Source organism: Magallana gigas, chromosome 2 (assembly GCF_963853765.1).
Source record: "Magallana gigas chromosome 2, xbMagGiga1.1, whole genome shotgun sequence".
Lineage (NCBI taxonomy): Eukaryota > Metazoa > Mollusca > Bivalvia > Ostreida > Ostreidae > Magallana > Magallana gigas.
The window spans coordinates 25,291,339-25,311,817 of record NC_088854.1 but is presented as its reverse complement, the minus strand read 5'-3'; the positions used below and the strand labels follow the sequence as shown (position 1 = coordinate 25,311,817).

At 33.2% G+C, this 20,479-nt stretch overlaps 2 protein-coding genes across 3 annotated transcripts in view; both read right to left on the bottom strand.

Moving 5' to 3' along the window:
- LOC117680318 (failed axon connections homolog) overlaps positions 1–20,479 on the bottom strand; it is a 31,818-nt gene that overhangs the window by 1,350 nt on the left and 9,989 nt on the right. The window contains exons 1-4 of one of the 2 annotated variants that reach the window (XM_011458492.4): positions 7,473–7,643; positions 4,891–5,014; positions 3,867–4,069; positions 848–1,050 (exon numbers count right to left, since the gene is read on the bottom strand). In XM_011458492.4, coding sequence (XP_011456794.3) covers positions 848–1,050; positions 3,867–4,069; positions 4,891–5,014; positions 7,473–7,582 — 640 coding nt within the window. In that variant the 5' untranslated portion in view covers positions 7,583–7,643. Of the gene's footprint in view, positions 1–847; positions 1,051–3,866; positions 4,070–4,890; positions 5,015–7,472; positions 7,644–20,479 lie in introns of those variants that run through there. The other variant, XM_066075819.1, reaches the window with a different exon arrangement.
- LOC105348899 (failed axon connections homolog) lies at positions 11,117–16,120 on the bottom strand. Its single transcript, XM_034445697.2, has 6 exons — positions 15,827–16,120; positions 14,968–15,091; positions 14,356–14,558; positions 13,191–13,393; positions 11,666–11,782; positions 11,117–11,328 (listed from the first exon to the last, which is right to left on the bottom strand). Exons 1-6 carry the CDS (start codon positions 15,934–15,936, stop codon positions 11,225–11,227), a joined length of 861 nt encoding a protein of 286 aa, XP_034301588.2. The 5' UTR covers positions 15,937–16,120; the 3' UTR covers positions 11,117–11,224.

Here is a 20,479-nt window from a genome sequence, read left to right as displayed (position 1 = left end):
ATCTAACTTAGAGTTTGCTTATCAAGATTGTATGTGCATATACTTTAATATTTAAGCCTATTAAATACGAGCTTGGACTTTCGTTAGTTGTTTTAAACGTAGGCCTTTCTATTTAATTGCTGGACACTCAGACATAGTTCTTTAAAATCATCAACATTTGACCAGCTCTTGAGCTTGGACTACACAATCTGAGCCTAATTTACTTAAAAACAGCGTCATTTTAACTTGTTTTGATGCAAGAAATAGCTACATTCCCACCGAAAGCCCAAGGTCTTATTTACATGATTCTAAATGGTACATATACATGTAGAACCATTTTGACAAGACCTTGGACTTTCGTTAGGATTTGACTCTGTAGTGTGCAGTGCACTGAGTAATTACTCCGGCATATGACGGTAAACTGTGTACTTTATATAAACTGTGTAAAGACATGAACAACATTAATAGCGTGAGTTTGTTTTGACATACATGTATATGATTATTGTCACGCCGCCTGCTGACTAACGTTCAAGAATGGAAAAGATTATTACATAAAACATTTTGTTGATATTGTGACCTAAATCTATTGAAAAGATGTTGTAGCAAACCAGGAATTACTCTTTGTTTAAAAATACCGCAAAATTTTGACCCTTCGAAATTTGATTCACCATGGATTTTAATAATTAAGTCTACTAATTAAATATTGAAACATTTAGTTTCAATTATAACGTTAACGAATAATCCGTTAACTCCTTTGTTTAGAATACTGAAAGGTTTCTCATTAACATTAACTCAATATACTTAACAACAATTAGCGAAAAAGATATACAATCCTACAACTTTTCATCGTAGATTAAAATTATGATACCCAGGAACTTTGATAGGGCCTGAAGATCTTCATCCATCACTTGAAGCACCTCTTCCTCGGTGTGTCTGCCTACGCCTTGTGCGTAGCTTAGTTTCTTCACTAAGTTTTTGAGTCTAAGAGACTTGAACCGGGAAACACCCAGCTGTCTTCCGACATCAATTCCATGCTTGGGGTCAAACACCCAGCGTACTAGAGCTATAGTCCTATTCAAACAAATATTTCATACATATGATCACAATATTCTGGTTTACTATATTGGTACGTGTGCTAGTACTGTTCATGTCATGGTTACAAGAGTATTACAGTGATATGCACTAGATTAGTTTTCCTGTAATCATCAAAAGTAATATCCAATCTGATGTATGTTAATTTTCCTTTGTATCGTTTTAATTAAATTTTTCATTTCAGTCACATAACGCATTAGACCTATCTTCCCATGTCAAGTGTCTCAGACCATAACCGCTCTACATAAACCATTGACCGAACTTGATTAGTTTTACATGTCTTCAAACCCAGCTCTCTGGTTGGTGTAATTCAAATTTGAATGATCCATGGTTTTACGGTTGATGTTACTGGTGCAATGGTTAACGTTGCTCTGTTGTCTTTATAAAATGTGGACAAACTTTAACATCACTTCCGGTTTTGGTCCCAATAAACTCATCGTTTCTATAAATTTGAATTCTATGAATAACTTGTACATTCGCTGAATATGGTGTCCGGATAGGGCCATTTGCGTTAGCGCGACATCGCGTTCAGATAAACGAGACATCGCGCTAACACACAACACGCCGTCGCGCTAACGCAACTTTGCACAACACGCCGTCGCGCTAACACACAACACGCCGTCGCGCTAACGCAACTTTGCACAACACGCCGTCGCGCTAACACACAACACGCCGTCGCGCTAACACAACTTTGCACAACACGCCGTCGCGCTAACACACAACACGCCGTCGCGCTAACACAACTTTGCACAACACGCCGTCGCGCTAACGCAACTTTGCAAGTTTCACAGTCTAGTAGGAAGTCGTGTCCGGAAATATCAGACTGCGCATGCTGAAATATGTAGGCATGCACGCAAGCATGGATGAAAAATAAATAAAATGTACTTTGAAATATATATATATATTATTTTCATTTATTATCAATGCATATGAATAAAAATATAGTTACTAGTGTGTCAATTCATTAAATCAACAAAAATATATTCATGACACAAACAAAGGCGTCGGAACCGGGGGGGGGGGGGGCTGGGGCTTGGCTTAGTCCCCACCCCCTCTTTTTTTGATAAGTTATACCTAACCATTAGGAACATAGCAGAATAGAGGGTTCAGAACCCCCCCCCCCCCCCCATTTTTTTTCGCAGGAAACATAATTGTTCCGTAATGTACGTTTGAAAGATTTAGAAGTTGGAGTAAAAGGCATAACCCCACCCCCCACGAATTAGGATTTTCATGATTTGGGGAAAAAAAGATGTATGGCCGGAAAGATTTTTGTTTTGGAAGTATAGGATTACCCCCCCCCCCCCTACACACACACACACGGATTAGGATTTTCATGATTTTGGGAATTAGGTTTTTTTCTCTCAATATTTCTGAGGATCAGTATAGCCCCCCCCCCCCCCCTCCCCCACTTTCAATTTGCTTCCGACGCCAGTGTGACCTGTTATATATACCTGTAATTTTACATTTTAAAATTTCTTTGCTTTGGTAATATACAGAGCACCTAATATGAATTTGTGACATGTACATTTTATAAATATATCACTGCTGAATTAACTAATTGTATCAAATATTTAAGGTAAATTTATCAATTGGTAGATTTGTTAATAATTTATATGCACTCTAGCATATCCTTATACAGTGACATACTAGTAACTATATTTTTATTCATATGTATTGATAATATAAATTGAAAATAATATATATATTTCAAAGTACATTTTATTTATTTTTCATCCATGCTTGCGTGCATGCCTACATATTTCAGCATGCGCAGTCTGATATTTCCGGACACGACTTCCTACTAGACTGTGAAACTTGCAAAGTTGCGTTAGCGCGACGGCGTGTTGTGCAAAGTTGTGTTAGCGCGACGGCGTGTTGTGTGTTAGCGCGACGGCGTGTTGTGCAAAGTTGTGTTAGCGCGACGGCGTGTTGTGTGTTAGCGCGACGGCGTGTTGTGTGTTAGCGCGACGGCGTGTTGTGCAAAGTTGCGTTAGCGCGACGGCGTGTTGTGTGTTAGCGCGACGGCGTGTTGTGCAAAGTTGCGTTAGCGCGACGGCGTGTTGTGTGTTAGCGCGATGTCTCGTTTATCTGAACGCGATGTCGCGCTAACGCAACTGGCCCTATCCGGACACCATAGCTGAAGCATGTTTCTAAGTATTTCTTTTTCATACACTTTTTCTGACTGGTCAAAACAAGAGGCCATGCATCAAAGTTCAAAAATGTGTAATCACGCTAGATGGAGCAATAGAAAACCCACATATGTATTAACAGTTCGGTCAAGGGTTTATGTAGAGGGGATCAGAAATCCTTTGACTTTAGTAGATGGTTTAGAATTGAAACTTCTTTGTTTGCATAATGTAATAAAGACAAAATGCATAACAAGTTGTAAGAAAATTGTAATTTCTTTAAAAATGACGCAAAATAGAGATACATTACTAATATTACATGTACATTTCACTACATCAAAAGTGGCAGGAATATCTATAAACAGTTTATTGAAAAGTATATAATTATAAAATAAAAGGGGTTCCTTAGCAACAAAAAAAAATGTTATAACTAGTACACAAACTGAAAACTACAAAATCGAATACAACGGAAACGAACGTTTAATTAAAAACAAAGAATGTATCAAAATGACGAAATTACATTTACCTAAACAAAATTCCCAAAACGTCTTTTTTAAAGATCCTCTGCATACCGGTATATTCAAGTTTTACATGTCCAAGCTTTCTTTTATCTTATAAATGAAATACGTTTTATACAGACACATATAAAAAGTTGTCTTCCTTACATACCAATACAGATGTTCATCTACCATCCTTTGAATGGCTCTACCTGCCCCGATTTCCTCATCAGAGAAGTTCTTGTCCAGATCAATGTTGAATGTTTTGTTTATAAACTGGATACAGAATTCTGAGTCTGCTACTTCTTGTCCATTATATTCTATCCAGGTCAATTTCCCTTCGGAACTTCTGTTGGCCAGACTATCATGTTCATTCTGGATACGGGAATGAAAATCTCGTTTTAATAAATACCCTAAAATGCAACTAAGAAACCTTTTTAAAGTCACAAAGTATCCGGTCCATACTTATTTTAGGACTTTTATTTTCAGACCTTGAATTTCTATCATGTATTTTATTACTTTGATATCAGTTGGAAGCATTTTAGAAAAGAAAAGGATATACCAAGAGAAAATTTCAAAAAGTTTTTCCTTTGCAGTAATTATTAAACGAAGATTACATGAATATCTATGGGGACAAGCACATTTTTGAAAATGAAAAAGTAGATACTAAATATATCAATAAATGCTTTGGTGAAAATCTATTAAAAAGAAATTTTGAACTGGATGATAGATTTTTTTGAGAATTGATTTTTATAGATTAAAAGCAAATCTTCAAGAACAGGAAAAGTTAATATATTAGGACATATTCCGCTTACAATCATATTGATACTTAAACATTAAACAAGTATAATTTAAAAATGGATTTGTTTCGTTTCTACAAACAACTATCACTCCTCGCCCCCTTTCAACACCATGTGCGCATGCACTCAGGAATTCTGTTCACAAAATATCTGGACATAATTAAATATTGATTGGAGAATGTGTAAAAACAAGTATTGAAGTTAAATATAAAGACATATTTGGTTTCCTGAATTCATCATCGTACAAGTTGTCAAGTGATCGATTAACATTATAATAAAAAATATAATACACACTTATCAACCTTAAGTTTTCATGATTTAATAATAGATATGGTTAAAACATCAGCTGCAGTCTAATCCTATATAATTAGAGAATTTGTAAGATACTTAGTCTACCAAAAATGGGACTTTTGTCATCCGTAAATAGGTCTCCAGCTTCACGGCAAACGGTGTTTTACTTGGAGCATAAGGTCCTCGGCCGATCTGGTGGTGTATGATGGTGTTCGGTGGATAATTCTTCCTATAAAAAAATAATGAATTTTTTTTACATGTATCTTCTTAAACCCTGAAAAATTTATTTTTACAAATCTTTGTTTGTTCTCTAAAAGTATTTAATTATAACTACACTAGACAAAATTGCTAACGCACCATTTAAAATAAAATAATATTTACATCCTCAAAATTTTTAAGTTGAATTTAATGTTTAAATAATTGGCCTTAATTAAGTAAGACATTTAAATGCCCAAACGGACAAATGAATACAATTTCAACAGAAGCGTTACTGTTCTCTTAGAAATGCTCAAATCGTGCTCACACTTCTTTGGCAAAATAAATCTTTACTTTCTTTTTTGTGTTCGTATTATTGATGCATATTTTACTAAAAACTTACAAAATATCCAACGGGGTATGCCGCGTTTGACCACACTAGATTGTGGCAGGGCATAATTTAACGATTGTTGTGGGCGGGCCGACAGGCTTCAAAACACCTCCAGAATTGATAAATAAAAACACTAAAAGTAACGTTTTTACAATTTATATAACACGAAATTTGATAACAAATTCATTGGTCGATAGTCGTCAGGACACTGGTAGGTTGAGAAGACACCAAACTTCACTAGTCACTCCATTCCTGTACACTATTCACTATACGCGACCTCAGAAGCCGTATCTGTGTTTATAAAATTAGAAAATTAAACTACAGAAACTGACAATATCAGGCAGATCGTGCGGGTGATTTTACCCGGTCCAAAGAGAGCCAAAAACCTAAACTCAGGTGGATATATACAGGTATCGAGGGGTACCAGAAAGGGTAATAAAATCAGAGGTCCAATACAGGATAACTAAAGATAGAAGACAAATTAAAACAGCATCGTAAATGTAACAACGATCACCTGTGATATTGGCTAGAACATGATGCAGCATGCTTATCTAATAAAACATGTCTTTTTAGGTAGCCACATGTGTAATAGGCACCACACGTCAATTAGAGAGTTGTACCGGAAATTTGTACAAACTGGAAGTGTGAGGGACCGAGCAAGAATTTCAGAGCGCTGCGTAACTAATAAGCGACAAAGACAGACACGTCGCATTTATCCGAGGAAATGGAGGTAACACCCGATATTGATATGTGAATCACATAATGGAGGCTACCAATGTTTCATAAATAGAACTCAAAGCAAATGGTGAATTGATGTACGTTTCATTTTCTTATAACTATTAAAATAATATACTAATTTATCTTTGCTAAGTTCAGATCTAAAACAATCAAAGAAATAGTAAGTGGTGCGTTAGCAATTTTGTCTTGTATAGAGGCACTGTCATTTTCAATTACAAGTAACGGCACCATAACCGCGGGTTGACTAATTAAGAAAGTGTAGGGCGAGTTCATCATGTATCGGACAGATACCTTGGATCGGTTTAATATAAACAAATAAGTTGAAGAAATAAACTGAGCTTATTCTATTCTTGAATGCACGAATTTAGATTGGATTGAATAAAGTTTCCAGAGCGGCATAATGGAGAACGCTGTTTGACTAATTACTGGTTACATTATGGCGTGAAATTGACAGTAAGTTCACAAAGCGTTGGGCAGATACCTTGAATCGGACAACTTTGATTTAAAAATGCCAAACAATAATGCATGCATTCGCGTTTATTTTCTACATTTATTTTTATACTATTGACAGATTATGAATTCTAACTCGGGAAGTGTTAAAATTTTTAGTGAAATTTGACTTAAAGAACAAAATACGACGCACTGTACATCCCTTCTACGTTTTGAAAAAATTCTTATGCATGTATATGCGATAAAGGGCTTACATTAAATGCAACAGATATTGCTAAAAATAAAAGTATTTCCAATTGCACGGAGAAAAATACATTTAAAACAAACTGTCGAAAGCCGAAAAAAGTTGGTAAATTTCCAGTCAGCTGCATGCGCAACTCGGACGGGCGGGGGCGACCCTGTAAAATTCAAATGTATCAATTTAACAATGAATATTTGCTTAAATATGCCTCAGTCTCCGATAAAAATAAAAAAAAAATTCTTGATCGGCGCATGAGCTGCAACAAAGGGAATTTAGGTCAAGTGCATGTATATTAGATTTTTATCCCTGCCAGCTTCTATGAATATCCAGGCATTTGAGGTTTTTTGTAAATTTTATATAATAGGTTAAGATTTTTAAACAATAAAGGCACGAGAAGTTGCGATTGATAATTTCACATCCTTTTATTAATCTATATACGTTATTTCTATGATATTACAAATAAAATCATAACTTGATCTTCACATTTTGTCGTTTGTTAATTGTTACCAACATACACTGTATATAAATATTTACGTACATGTATGAATAAATAGACAACATTATTAACTAGCTAGTGAAACGCAGATTCGTTGAAGCTCGTAACTGAAACGAACATGCGTGTACGTTAAAGAACATCATCAAACTGAAACTTTTAATTCTATTCATACTTACTTTACTCGCTTCTTCCGCCATTTAAATACCAGAACCAAAACTATTCCCAATATACCAGCAATGCAAATCTCTTTATATTGTGTTTTCAACAAGTTTTTAACAACTTCCATTTCGAGACGCAGATTTGGTTTTGCCAATTTCTACTGACAGTTATAACTATTATTACATAAGAACGTTACGAAGGCTTGTTCTTGTCATAACTCATCAGATTATGGCTAATAAAGCTGACATGTTTTCACAACAGCATATGGTATATTTTGCTATATTACATATAGATTCGACCGCTATTCAACTGTCACTGGAGTTAATATACCAGTCGAGAAAGTCCCGATCGGTTGCTTTCCGATCGACACATAGCCATTTAGATTGCATGGACTTTCAAATGCATAAACTCACATTGAAGAAATATGTTTGTATAAAAGAAATAAAGAACTACGATCAATAAACATTTAAAGATGTTATATTTTTTTGAAAGAATTTCCAAGGTAACCGTATTATCTTGCACAGATAACTAAGGCATCTTCGCTAGCAAAGGATGACTATATTGGAGTCTGTTTTGTTGCGTCTTTAATTGAATACTGCTTACGCGGTTTTACAAATATTTCCGTCCAATGGAACGAAATTCCCGAACGCTGAAATTCTTGACTTTGATAAGGGTTTAAACTTCTTCATTAAACAACTTCTACACAAAGATTAATTCAGTTCACACGGGATGAACATCACTGATAATTATGTAATTCAATTCGTTTTGCTTGCAAAAGAAAAGCTTGATTTTAGAAGAAAAAAACCCTCGCAGTATGTCAGTACATTCCTCGGCAATTAAAATTTAAATCATGGATTCAATTATTGTTTTATGCCCATTTATAATCAGTTCACTTGCTCCTTTACATCCTTGACAAACCCATCCTAGATGTAGCATTTTTAAAGACTTGTCTTCAGCGAGATTTTTAAGGTTTATAATCTGCTACAAAATACATTTTTTTATAATCTTTAATGAACATTTTCAAAAATCAATTGTGATATAAAAAAATATTTAAATGCCTCGTGGGGTTCTCATATTCTCAAAAATTGAAGATAAACATAATCATAAGATGAGATAGAAATCACACACTGTTAAAAACACATTTTATTATCAGAGATTGAAAATTAAAATATACACTATATATACCAACAAAGTATGTTGTCTTGAGAATATAAAACAATACATAAAATGTAGGGAAACTGTGCGTCTTTTGTCACAATAAATTTCTCAAAAAATTCACATAGGAAATTTACTTTCCTTTTGACAGAGTTACCTTTAATGTAAATTAAAGATACAACACATATAATGATTTTTCTATTCTATGACAGTTAAGTTTCTCACTAAAAACGATGAAAACTACTCTCTTGGCCATTTCTTCTGAATGTTATTTCGAAATGGTGTACAGATATGATGATGAAATATTATTTGCCCTGTAAATTAACATTGCTTAAAATAAGGGCTATCAAAGTATCAAATCTCAAGTTCCTGTTGCGCTGAAGACTACAAATATTGAAAGAACTTTCAGTAGTAAATTTTTGTTTTAATTGATTCTCATTATTTTACGAACTTGCAGTTCTGTAAGTTGCTGCAACACCTTGCAGTCTTCACGGGATCTTTGCATTGTAAACGCAATGTGTGTGATGTTAAAAATGCTAGAAACCAAATTTTTAATAGACAACTTTAATTTATCTTTCTGAAAATGATTCTCTAAACAACCTCTTCTAAAGTAAAATATCCATTCGTGTCAAAATGATCAACAATTTGAAATTCATTTTGATGCAATGAACCGAAACACAGTAATACACATCTATACTACTATATTAAAATAAAAGACTCGAATTTGTGGGCTTTAATACCGAGAAATCGGAAGAGTACTGTCTTTTCTTTTTTATATATATATATTTTGAACATCATTAGTACAAGAAGATTTTTATATTTTCTCAATCAAACTTTGCGTATTAATAATCAGCGAAAATTCCTTTTAAAAATCCGGAAATCATCTGGATTTTTTGGATTTTACAATCTTGCGCATGTGCATCACATTCATGCTAAATCACGGGAGGCTCTTTAGTTTATGTTTTCCACAATATCACATTTGCATGGATGAACTCAGAGACGAAATTACAAATACGTGTAAATTTTCATTGAAAATTTGTCGTAATTTTATTCTGTTCATCAAAGAAAACAAGAAAATACGGGAGATAACTCTAACTCAGTGCATCTAATATAAAAAATCGCGAGAGTTCAGAATGTCAACATGGTGTGTAAATAAGAAGCGAGTAAAACGTTGGTGAAAAAGTGTTAATTTGTTCATTAATATAAATTAATTAAATTTTTTAATGAAAGGTATTTTAAAACCTCAAAATGGGTTGTTTTGAATAATTTTACTGTTATTTTTAATCCAGCTTCATTAATTTTCTCTAAAATCGTTTCGGAGCGATTCTGCAATTTTTGGCAACATTACAGGTATATGGAAGGCATTTTAACTGGATGAAGGTCCGTCCCGTAATGTAATGATATCATAGCATTATTGTAGGCTTAAAGCTTCGTTATGTAACTGTCAACAAAACGGTGTGTCGATGTATCTATTACGTAAATGTCCGATTCCATATGCAATGTCAACCCGTGCACGCACGGGTCAAGGTCTAGTATTTTTGATATTTTGGGGGAAAAAATGAATGAACAGACTACATAATGAAAAATTACAATAATATTATTATAACAAATTGTCAACCGTCTCGAAAATCCAAATAGCTAAATACAAACTCAAAGCAGAGCGAACACGGACCTTAAAAAGATAGAGGTGGGATCAGAAGCATAAAGGGAGTAAACATCCCCTGCCGACCGGTTGCACCCGCCATGTGCTCATTGTCATGATAATGAAAAACGGAAGAAACTGTAGTCAGTATGGTGTATAAATAATGGTTTAACAAGTATGAAAATCGTCAATCAGGATGTGTCCTAATAAAAAAAATTGTACCTGCTGACAAGGTCATTATATCGACCATAGAACTAAAAAAGATTATTTTAACCGAGGTTCTTGATATTCTTGTTTCGACAATTTGTATAACGATTTAGCTGAGACACATAAACCCCATAAACAGGTGATGATGGTATATTGTTACATAATTAAGGGAAGTTAACGATGGAAAAATTAAAATCATCACATTTATCATACAGTTTTGTCGTAAGATTACCAATTACGTCTTTTTTTAAATAAAATATCCAAATGTGAAACAAATATCTGAGAATCTGTGGTATCAATAGTTTATTAACGATTTAAGATTGTTATCGTTGGACTGTGTTTTGTTAGTTTCATAAATATTAACCATTTTGATAAAAGTTAAAAAAACAAACTCGCTCTTCACCCCACAAGATTTTACAATTATAGTGATGTCTTCAATTATAAGAAGTGTAATTTATACTGGAAAATTTAACATTCATGCTGAAGTATTTGAAAAGTAAGCTGTAACATAAGAGATTTATTTATAAAGCATTTTTATAAAAGTATTTTATTTCTCAGTATTTCTTCTTTATTGTAATGTATCTTCAAACTAATTTATGCGAGGTGGTCCTTATTGTTTTCAGTATTTTTAACCAAAATAACAAACAAAATTTGGAATAGATTCAAAGAAAATTTATTTAAATATTTGTATCATCACACACCAAAATGAGAGAAAAATTCATTCGTCCTTCAACATTTATCTCGATGCAATTTTGCAACATTCAATCACTTGGAAGCTTTCCTCGTCCCACCGTGGGTAATACAATCGTCCCAGTCTGGCCAGAACTCCGCCTTCATCCGTTCACAGTAAGCGCTCAAATTTGGATATTCTGTATTTTAAAAATATCTTAATTTTAAAATAAATCAATTAATAAGACCTTATGTATTTATTATCTATCAGAAATCTTAAACGTTTTCCTTTAGTGTAGTTAACATTGCTCATTTTACATTCTAGAATGCATTTCTACACGTAGATTTTGCTAAAATTTCCTTAATGCGGATACATAATATCCTTTGCATGCAACAGTATAAATGTATAATTATAGACACTCTCCGCAAACTATTAATTCTTACTTTGGTACATTTTCTCTGATGATTATTAACAATTTGCAAACTTCAAACCCTTACTGTTGACAACCTCCCTGCTTATATTTTATATACACTTACTTTTGTAAAACTTTTCTGATGCACCTCCACAGCCGTGCCAGTGAATCTGAGATAATATTCCAAACACCGCACAATCAGTCTGACTGGCTTCTTCACCCAGCATAAACTTCTTCTTACCTAAAAGTAAAATTGTAGTATTTAAACAGAACATTTGACTAATTATGGTAAACATAAATCACATTAAAGTATTTCTTTTCTAAATACTAGAAATTGATTGTTTTCCTTTTTCATTACCTGTCTTATAATATTAGAATACACATATTTAAAATATTTTCGTGAAATTTAGAACATACAACCACCGTTTCTCTATAGAGGTTGATCGCTGGCACAGAGTTGCACGAACTGTTAGAATGTTACATGTAAACTTCATTTCGAAAGACTTAAAGCGAGAAAATATTATATTCAACCTTTTATTCTAAAGTTCTGTAATTTATTTTGTCAAAAACCAACCCTGTATTTCTTCTTATAAATGTATATTTGTATCTAAAATTCATGTCTGTTCTCCACAAACATAATGATCTAGCTTTGCTCATCAAGAATGGTTATTTTTTTAATGTAAATATGTTTATGACTTAAGCCTCATATGTTAGCGACATAGCAGAAAATAAATATACATTACCTGCGTATGCAGGTTATGTAAATTTTTCTTTAATGATCGCTACCCTCATAATCCGAATGAATCATCAAAGACAACATTTTATTGTCTATACAGGTATTTATATTTTTCTTGTAATAAATTGTTTAATCATAAAGAGTAGGTAAAAGTAACTCAATTATTGTTAATGTAATCAGTACGTTAGATAAAAGAAATAGCCAAGTCTACTTATATGGAAATTTGAGCCTGACATCTCATGATTATTTCGTGCAGTTCGTGTTTTGTTAGGTTGCTGAAAGTTTCGACCAATCGATAAATTGGTTAGAAATTGATCGCGTAGATATCAATCCTGTCAGTATCTATAGCGCTGTGATCATGAATTACAATAGAGGGAAACATACTCAGTGAATGTAAATATAACTCTGTGGTGTGCTGTGCATTGGAAAATTACTGCAGTATATTATTTCAAATTTTGTTCTTTAAGTAAACTATGTTAAGACAGTAACACTAGTGATAGCGTGAGTTTGTGTTTGATATACACAATGAATAAGTAATTATTATTATAAATGTCACGCCACCTGCTGACTAATTGTTCAAGAGTGGAATGACTTGTTATGTAAAACATGCTGTTGATACCGTGACTTAATCTATTGAAAAGATTTTTTAAGAATTAAGAATTTTTCATTATTTAAATTTACTGCAAAGTTATTACCCTGTCTACGTCACAATGATGTTTTCAATAATTAGTTATTCTAATTTAGTATCGAAACATTTAGCATTTATTTATAATTGCAATGAAAAAATCAAACGTTTAGTCCGTAAATGTCTTTGGTGTTGTTATAATTTTGGTGAGTTCCTCATTGATTTCAGAATTCAACGAAAAAGATATACAATTCTACAACTTTTCTCCGTATATTAAAATGATGATACCTAGGAACTTTGACAGGGCCTGTAGATCTTCATCCATCACTTGCAGCACTTCTTCCTCGGTATGTCTACCTACTCCCTGTGCATAACTCTGTTTCTTAGCAAAGAAGACTCCAAGGGACATGAACCACGACGAAAAACCCAGCTGTTTTCCGACATCAATTCCTTGCCTGGGGTCATAAACCCAGCGTATTAAGAAGAGGGGCCTATTTAGACAAAGATTTCATATAAAAGATCAATAGTCCGGTTACACTATCATGGTACTAGTTTTGTACATGTATTGATTTCAAGAGATTTATAGTCATATTCAATAGACTAGTACTCCTATGCTCATCAAAAGTAATATCCAATCTTATCTGTGTAAATTTTTGCCTTCCTACTGTTTTCATAGATTTTTCTATTTTATTTAAATATCGCGTTAAGCCATTAAAACCCTATTTTCAAGCGAGATTGATGGTCGTGGAATTTTTGGGCTATATTTACCTTTTTAGGCTATATTAACCTTGTTAGGCTATATTACCATTTTTAGACGATGAGCTCTGTTTAAAGATAAAGAAAATGTTCAAATTTTGAAGCTGAGATTTTTAGATTTTTTCTTTACTAAGTCATTACAGTTTATAGCCCAAAATAATTATGATATTCAAAATTTTATGGCAGATGTGATGAATATTTATTTTTTACCTTCCAACCACCTTAATTTAAATAATGGAATTTATGTTGAAACTTTTTAAACGTCCAAGGCAACATTGAAACTTGTTTGTTTCCATAATGTACATTTTATAAAAAACAGAAATGCATTACATAGCCATTATTAATTTTGAAGCAAAATAGAGACACATTATTACATGTAACTACATCAAAAGCGTCTGGAATACCCACAAAGAGTGGACTACAAAATATATAACTCTAAAACAAAAGGGGTCACTCAGCCACAAAAAATGCTATAACTAGTACACATACTAAAAACTGCAAATTCGAATACAATTAAAAGTGTAATTAAAAAAGAATGTATGACGAATTAAACTTTACCTAAACAAATTACTACGTCTCTCTTATTTAAAGCTCTACTACATATTAGTATATTCAAATTTTACATTTCCGAAGCTTTCTTCTATAAATGAAATGCGTTATATACAGACACAAAGAAACATTCGCCTTCATTCCTTACCAGTATAGATGTTCATCTACCATCCTTTGGATTGCTCTACCTGCCCCGATTTCCTCATCAGAAAAGTTTTTATCCAGATCAATGTTGAATGTTTTGTTTATAAACTTGATACAGAATTCTGAGTCTGCTATTTCTTGTCCATTGTATTCTATCCAGGTCAATTTACCTTTAGAACTTCTGTTGGTCAGACTATCATGTTCATTCTGGAAACGGAAATATATATTTTGGTTTAAAAAATACCAATACACAATTTATTTTTGTTGGATTGTCCAAATTGTATTATTTTCGCAGTCGAGTATTAGGTTAAGTAATGGGTTGCAGTATGGTAAGAGGTAAAAGAAAGGCTTAAAATATCAATAGCAGACCCCCAAGTAAACCCATAGCAGACCCCGAGCGCACCCCGAGCATACCCGAATTTTTTAAAAAGGAGACCCCGTGCAAACCCAAAGAAGACCCGGGCCGGAGTCAACTTTTTGGGGTATGCTTTGGTGTTAGGTTATGTCTGGTCGGTACTGTACCTTTTCGCACCTCAGTTATAAATGTGGGTAAACCCTTAGCAGTAGTAGTATAATTTTTTGATCTTATGTGTTTATGGAATATGTTAGATACTACCATAAATGGGACTTTTGTCATCCGTAAATAAGTCTCCAGCTTCACGGCAAACGGTGTTATACTTGGAGCATAAGGTCCTCGGCCGATCTGGTGGTGAATGATGGTGTTCGGTGGATAATTCTTCCTAGTAAAAAGTAATGAGATTTTTGGAGTCATCTAAGATCTAATTGAGAAATTTGTTCCTATATATCTTTCATTGTTCTCTAAAAGTATTTATTGTTAATCTGTGGTAAAATAATTGATTTTAGTTAGATATTGTGGTCATTTTAAGGGGGCTGGTCAACAAATTAACCATCAGATCAACCTAAACTTTTAAAATATGATTTGTTTAGCTATTAACTATTTTTAAGGAAGAAAAAAATCCATTTATTTTGCCTTTTTAATTTTGATGTTTTCCGATGTTTTTATATAACGGTCTTCTTTTAAGGACCAATAGTCTAAAATCGACAACCAGAAGCCCGCGAAGTGAAGCACACAAAAAATGCATACGTCATTCTATGTACTTTCAAATAGAAGCCGCGTAGATAGATAGATAGATAGATAGATAGATAGATAGATAGATAGATAGATAGATAGATAGATAGATAGATAGATAGATAGATAGATAGATAGATAGATATAGATAGATAGATAGAGTGAGAGATAGAGTGATAGATAGATAGATAGATAGATAGATAGATAGATAGATAGATAGATAGATAGATAGATAGATAGATAGATAGATAGAGTGAGAGATAGAGTGAGAGATAGATGAGAGAGAGAGAATTTTATCAAATGCGTGTAGCTGCACGTAGCTTGTGAAACATAGAACGTTGAAGGACATCATCAAACTTGTACTTTAAATTATATTCTTACTTACTTTACTCGTTTCTTCCGCCATTTGATTACCTTCACCAAAACTATCCCCACTGTAGCAGTAATGCAGATTTCCTTATAGTGTGTTTTCAAGAAGCTTTTAATATCGTCCATTTTGAGACACAGGTTATGTTTTGCCACTATTTTTCTACTGCCATTTATAACTGACACGACATCATAAAGTTATGGAGGTTTGTTCGTGTCATTACTCGTCAGACTGCGGCCTAAAGATGACACATTATACACAGTTTCGACTGCCTCTAAACTGTTACTGAGGTATATATACGGGTCGAGAAAGTTACGGTCGGTTGCTTTCCAATCGACGCATTCAGGCTGCACGGACTTCTAAATGCATGAACTACACATTTAAGTAATATGTTTGTAAACAAGGAAATAAATAAATCTACGATCATAAAAAAGTAAAAGAGATTATATTCTTTGAGAGAATTTCCAAGGTATCTGCATTATCTTGCACCGATACTATTAATCATTTACGTCCAATCAAGGGTGTACGGGGATTTACCCCGGGTTGTATTCCTTACAATATATGAATGGAATACAACCCGGGGTAAATCCCTGTACATCTTTGGCTGGAGCTGGATAACGAATTTATTTCTTATGTTATACAAATTTTAAAATTATATTGTTTTACCAGTGAGATAAGTTTGATACAACGAACCAAAAATTTATATTAATCAAAATCGTGCTGAAAATCAATTATTCATACCAATAGCCAAATTATTAAGAAATTGGGATTTTGACATATTATTTAATCACTTACTTCATTAAACGTTAAATTATTTTGACCAAAGATGTAAACAAGAAGTGAATTGTGACGTCGAATTTTATTTACAACCGGCTTCAGAAAGTGATACGGAAATTTACACCCGGCTTGTTAACCAATCATATCTTGCGTTAAAAGCGACGTAGAAAATAAATGTTGTGCTGCGTTACTTCGCTTGCACATCGAACAAGTGTGTCGTTTATACAGAGTGAATAATTCTAAGGTCTACATCTTATTCTAGACGTCGGTTTCCATTACATCCAACCCAGTAGATAAGTGATAGTAAATCCAAGAAAGTAACAATATTTTTATAAGTTTCTACAAAACACTCCTTTTTCTGTAGTTCTGCTGTCACTGTATGATTTGCTACAAAGAGTGTACGTTTGCGCAGGTGCAATGTTATTACAGTGCGACACAGGAAATCGTGAATTTTTTAAATATAACGGTGTGTCCCTGGATTTCAGTCTATTTTGTTTCTTCTTTTATTGGATATTTCTTGACAGTTCATGATAAGTGGTTGTCATATTTTTTTCTAAAACGTGCTTTTACAAATCTTTCCGTCCAATGAACGTGTTTGGGTGAATGAAATACCTGTGGTGAAGCATAAATAGTGCTCTCTGTCTTATCTAAGAGGGTATAGCGATCAGCGCAACAACTAAAAAGGCGGTAAATGGAGATACAAATGTAGAAGGGAAATAATGCGTATTTATAAATTCATGTCAACTTGAATGTATTATAGTCTGTCCCAAGATATTTTTGCCGCATATTTTCTTAAATTATTCAATATTTATAAATACCTCTTGGTTGAGACGATGTTCATTCAATAGTATGAAAAAATCCCAAGAGTTCCCCTTTGAAACGCCCCCTCTAGCTTGTCAGGTATCAGTACACGGCTAAAAATAAAAAGTCTACGAGGTTTTTCCATTGCCAAGGAGATGAAGACGCCCGGATTATAGCGTTGAAAAATTGCGCGAGGGGTCCCGAGTATTTCCGAATGGAGAAAAGATGTCAACATTCCCCATTATAAATCTCCGTAGGAAATCTGTTTTCGTTCCTGTGAATTTTTACGAGGGAAAAATGATAATGTGTGAATGAAGTTATCTTGGGAATTTTCCCTTTCATCGATTTTAACTGCACTTTAGTCACAGGTATGTGTATTTTTATTAAAAATCGTTCAAATATGCAGCATAAATATCTTGGGACAGACTATAGCCAATCTAATAGAAAAGTATGCACTTTCATAAGTTTTTATTTGTTCAAGTAAAGCTTGATTTTAGACAGTAAATACCTCGCACTATGGTCGGTACATTCCTCAGCCATAAAAACTTATATTATTAATTGAATTATTCTTCTAGGTCCAGTTATTATTAGTTCACTCGCACCTTATCTATTTATTTGGAAAAGAAAAACTATTAAAAAGAAATTTTGTAATGGAGAAACTTTTTTACAATTGATTTTATGTAGAGTAAAAGCAAAGGAGGGCAAATCTTCAAGAACAAGAAAAGGTAATATATAATGACATTTTCCGCTGACATATTGATACTTAAACAAGAAAGTATGTCTAAGTAAACTGGGTATTAAACCCATATATATCTGTTATGCATCCAAACTTACTGAATATAGGGCTACATGTACTATCATGTGGATTATTAAGTACTAGCTCAAGCAATCGGTTCCTCCATGTACATGGTGAGAGGGTAAGGGTGAAGGTTAAGGTTATAATTATACCAATTCTGATTTGTGATGGTTTCAGATTACAGATAAGCAATATATCTATGCGAGTTTATTATCATGGTGAACAAATTTAAAATTGATTTTATTTACTTTTTATAAACAATTATCACCCGAGCCCCCTTTAAATACCGCAAAGGAGTCATGTGTGTGCACTCCTCAATTTTGTGCACAAATATCTGGACATGATTAGATATTGATTTTTTGCCTTTGTATCAAATGCGTAAAAAACGAGCATTGATGTTAAATATTAAGAATATTTGGTTTCCTGAATTAATCATCGTTCAAGTTATGTCAAGTGATCGATCAAGATTAAAATAAAAATATAATACAAACTTATCTTCCTTAAGTTTCCATGCATTGATAATAAATATGGTTAAACCATTAGGTGCAATCGAAATGATTAAAGAATATGTAAGATACCTATTCTACCAAAAATGGGACTTTTGTCATCCGGAATATATAAGATACCTAGTCTACCATAAATGGGAATTTAAGTTATCCGGAAATAGGTCTCCAGCTTCACGGCAAACGGCGTTTTACTTGAAGCATAAGGCCCTCGGCCGATCTGAAGGTGAACGATGGTGTTCGATGGATAATTCGTCCTTGTGAAAATTATTGAGTTTTTTTTCTTTATTCAAGCCCTGACAGTTTTGTTTTCACAAATCTTTATTTTTTTTTAGAAGTATTTAATTATAACTAGAGTCGCTGTCGGTAATTATACAAATAATTATACTTTAATTAAGAAAATATAACAAGAATTTGTCTATCGGAAAATAATGGATACACCATTTTTCTTTTAGTGACCTTGAACTTGTTTAAATGAGAATAGCTCAAGGTCGGGACATATTTTCAACTTTTTGTTTCAAATCATTCACTATTACAAGATTAGGCACCGATATCACGGGTTGAATGTTTAAGAAAGTGTAGGGCAAGTTCATCTTGCATCGGGCAATAACTTTGGATCGGTCTACTTTGGTTATAAATAAACAAATACTAGTAAATTGAAGAAATAAAATAAGCTAATTCTTTTTTTGAATGCTTAATTTTAGTTTTGATGGGAAGAAGATTCCAGAACGTGTAAATCGATTGACTAATTGCTAGTAACATTATGGCGGAAAATGTTGGGCAAGTTCATTAAGCGTCGGGCAGATACCTTGAATCGGACAACTTTGATTTAAAAAATATCAAACAAATATGCATGCGTTCTCCTCTATTTATTACATACATTTCTTAAGCCATTGACAGATTATGAATTCTTACTTGGAACAGTGTTATAAATCATAGTGAAATTTGACCTTTAAAAATTTTTAAAAAGAGATACGACCCACTATACTCCCCTTCCATGTTTTGAAAAAAAAACCTTATGCATCTACGTATATATATATGGGATAAAGGGTTGACATTAATGCAAAAGATATTGCTTAAAATAATAACATTTCCAGTTGCAGGGGAAAACTATATTTTAAACAAACTGTCGAAAGTTGAACAAGGTGGCAAATCTCCAGTCAGCTGCATGCGCGATTTCGAAGGGGGGGGGGGATCCTGGAAAGTTTCAATGTATCAAATTCACATTGAATAATTGCTTAAAATATGGCCCAGATTTCTTTGATCGGTGCATGAGCTGCAACAAAAGTAATTTAGGTCACATGCATGTATATATATATATATATATATATATATATATATATATATATATATATATATATATATATATATATATATATATATATATATATATATATATATATATATATATATTAGATTCTTATTCCTGTCCGCTTCTCGAAACATCCAGCAAGTTGTATTTCGATCTTAATTTTATAAAATAGGTTTAGATTTATCAAAAATGGCCCGAGAAGTTGCGATTGATACGTTCACATCCTTGTTATAAACTTATATACGTTAATTCTATGATATTACAAATAAAATCATAACTTGATCTTAACATTTTGTCATTTGCGAATTGTTTTCAACATATTGAATAGGCATATTTACCCACATGTATAAATAAATAGACAACTTTATTTACTGCGCAGATACGTACGTAAAAGCTGCTGAAATGAACATACATGTACGCTTAAGAACAGCACCAAACTTAAACTTTAAATTCTATTCCTACTTACTTTACTCGCTTCTTCT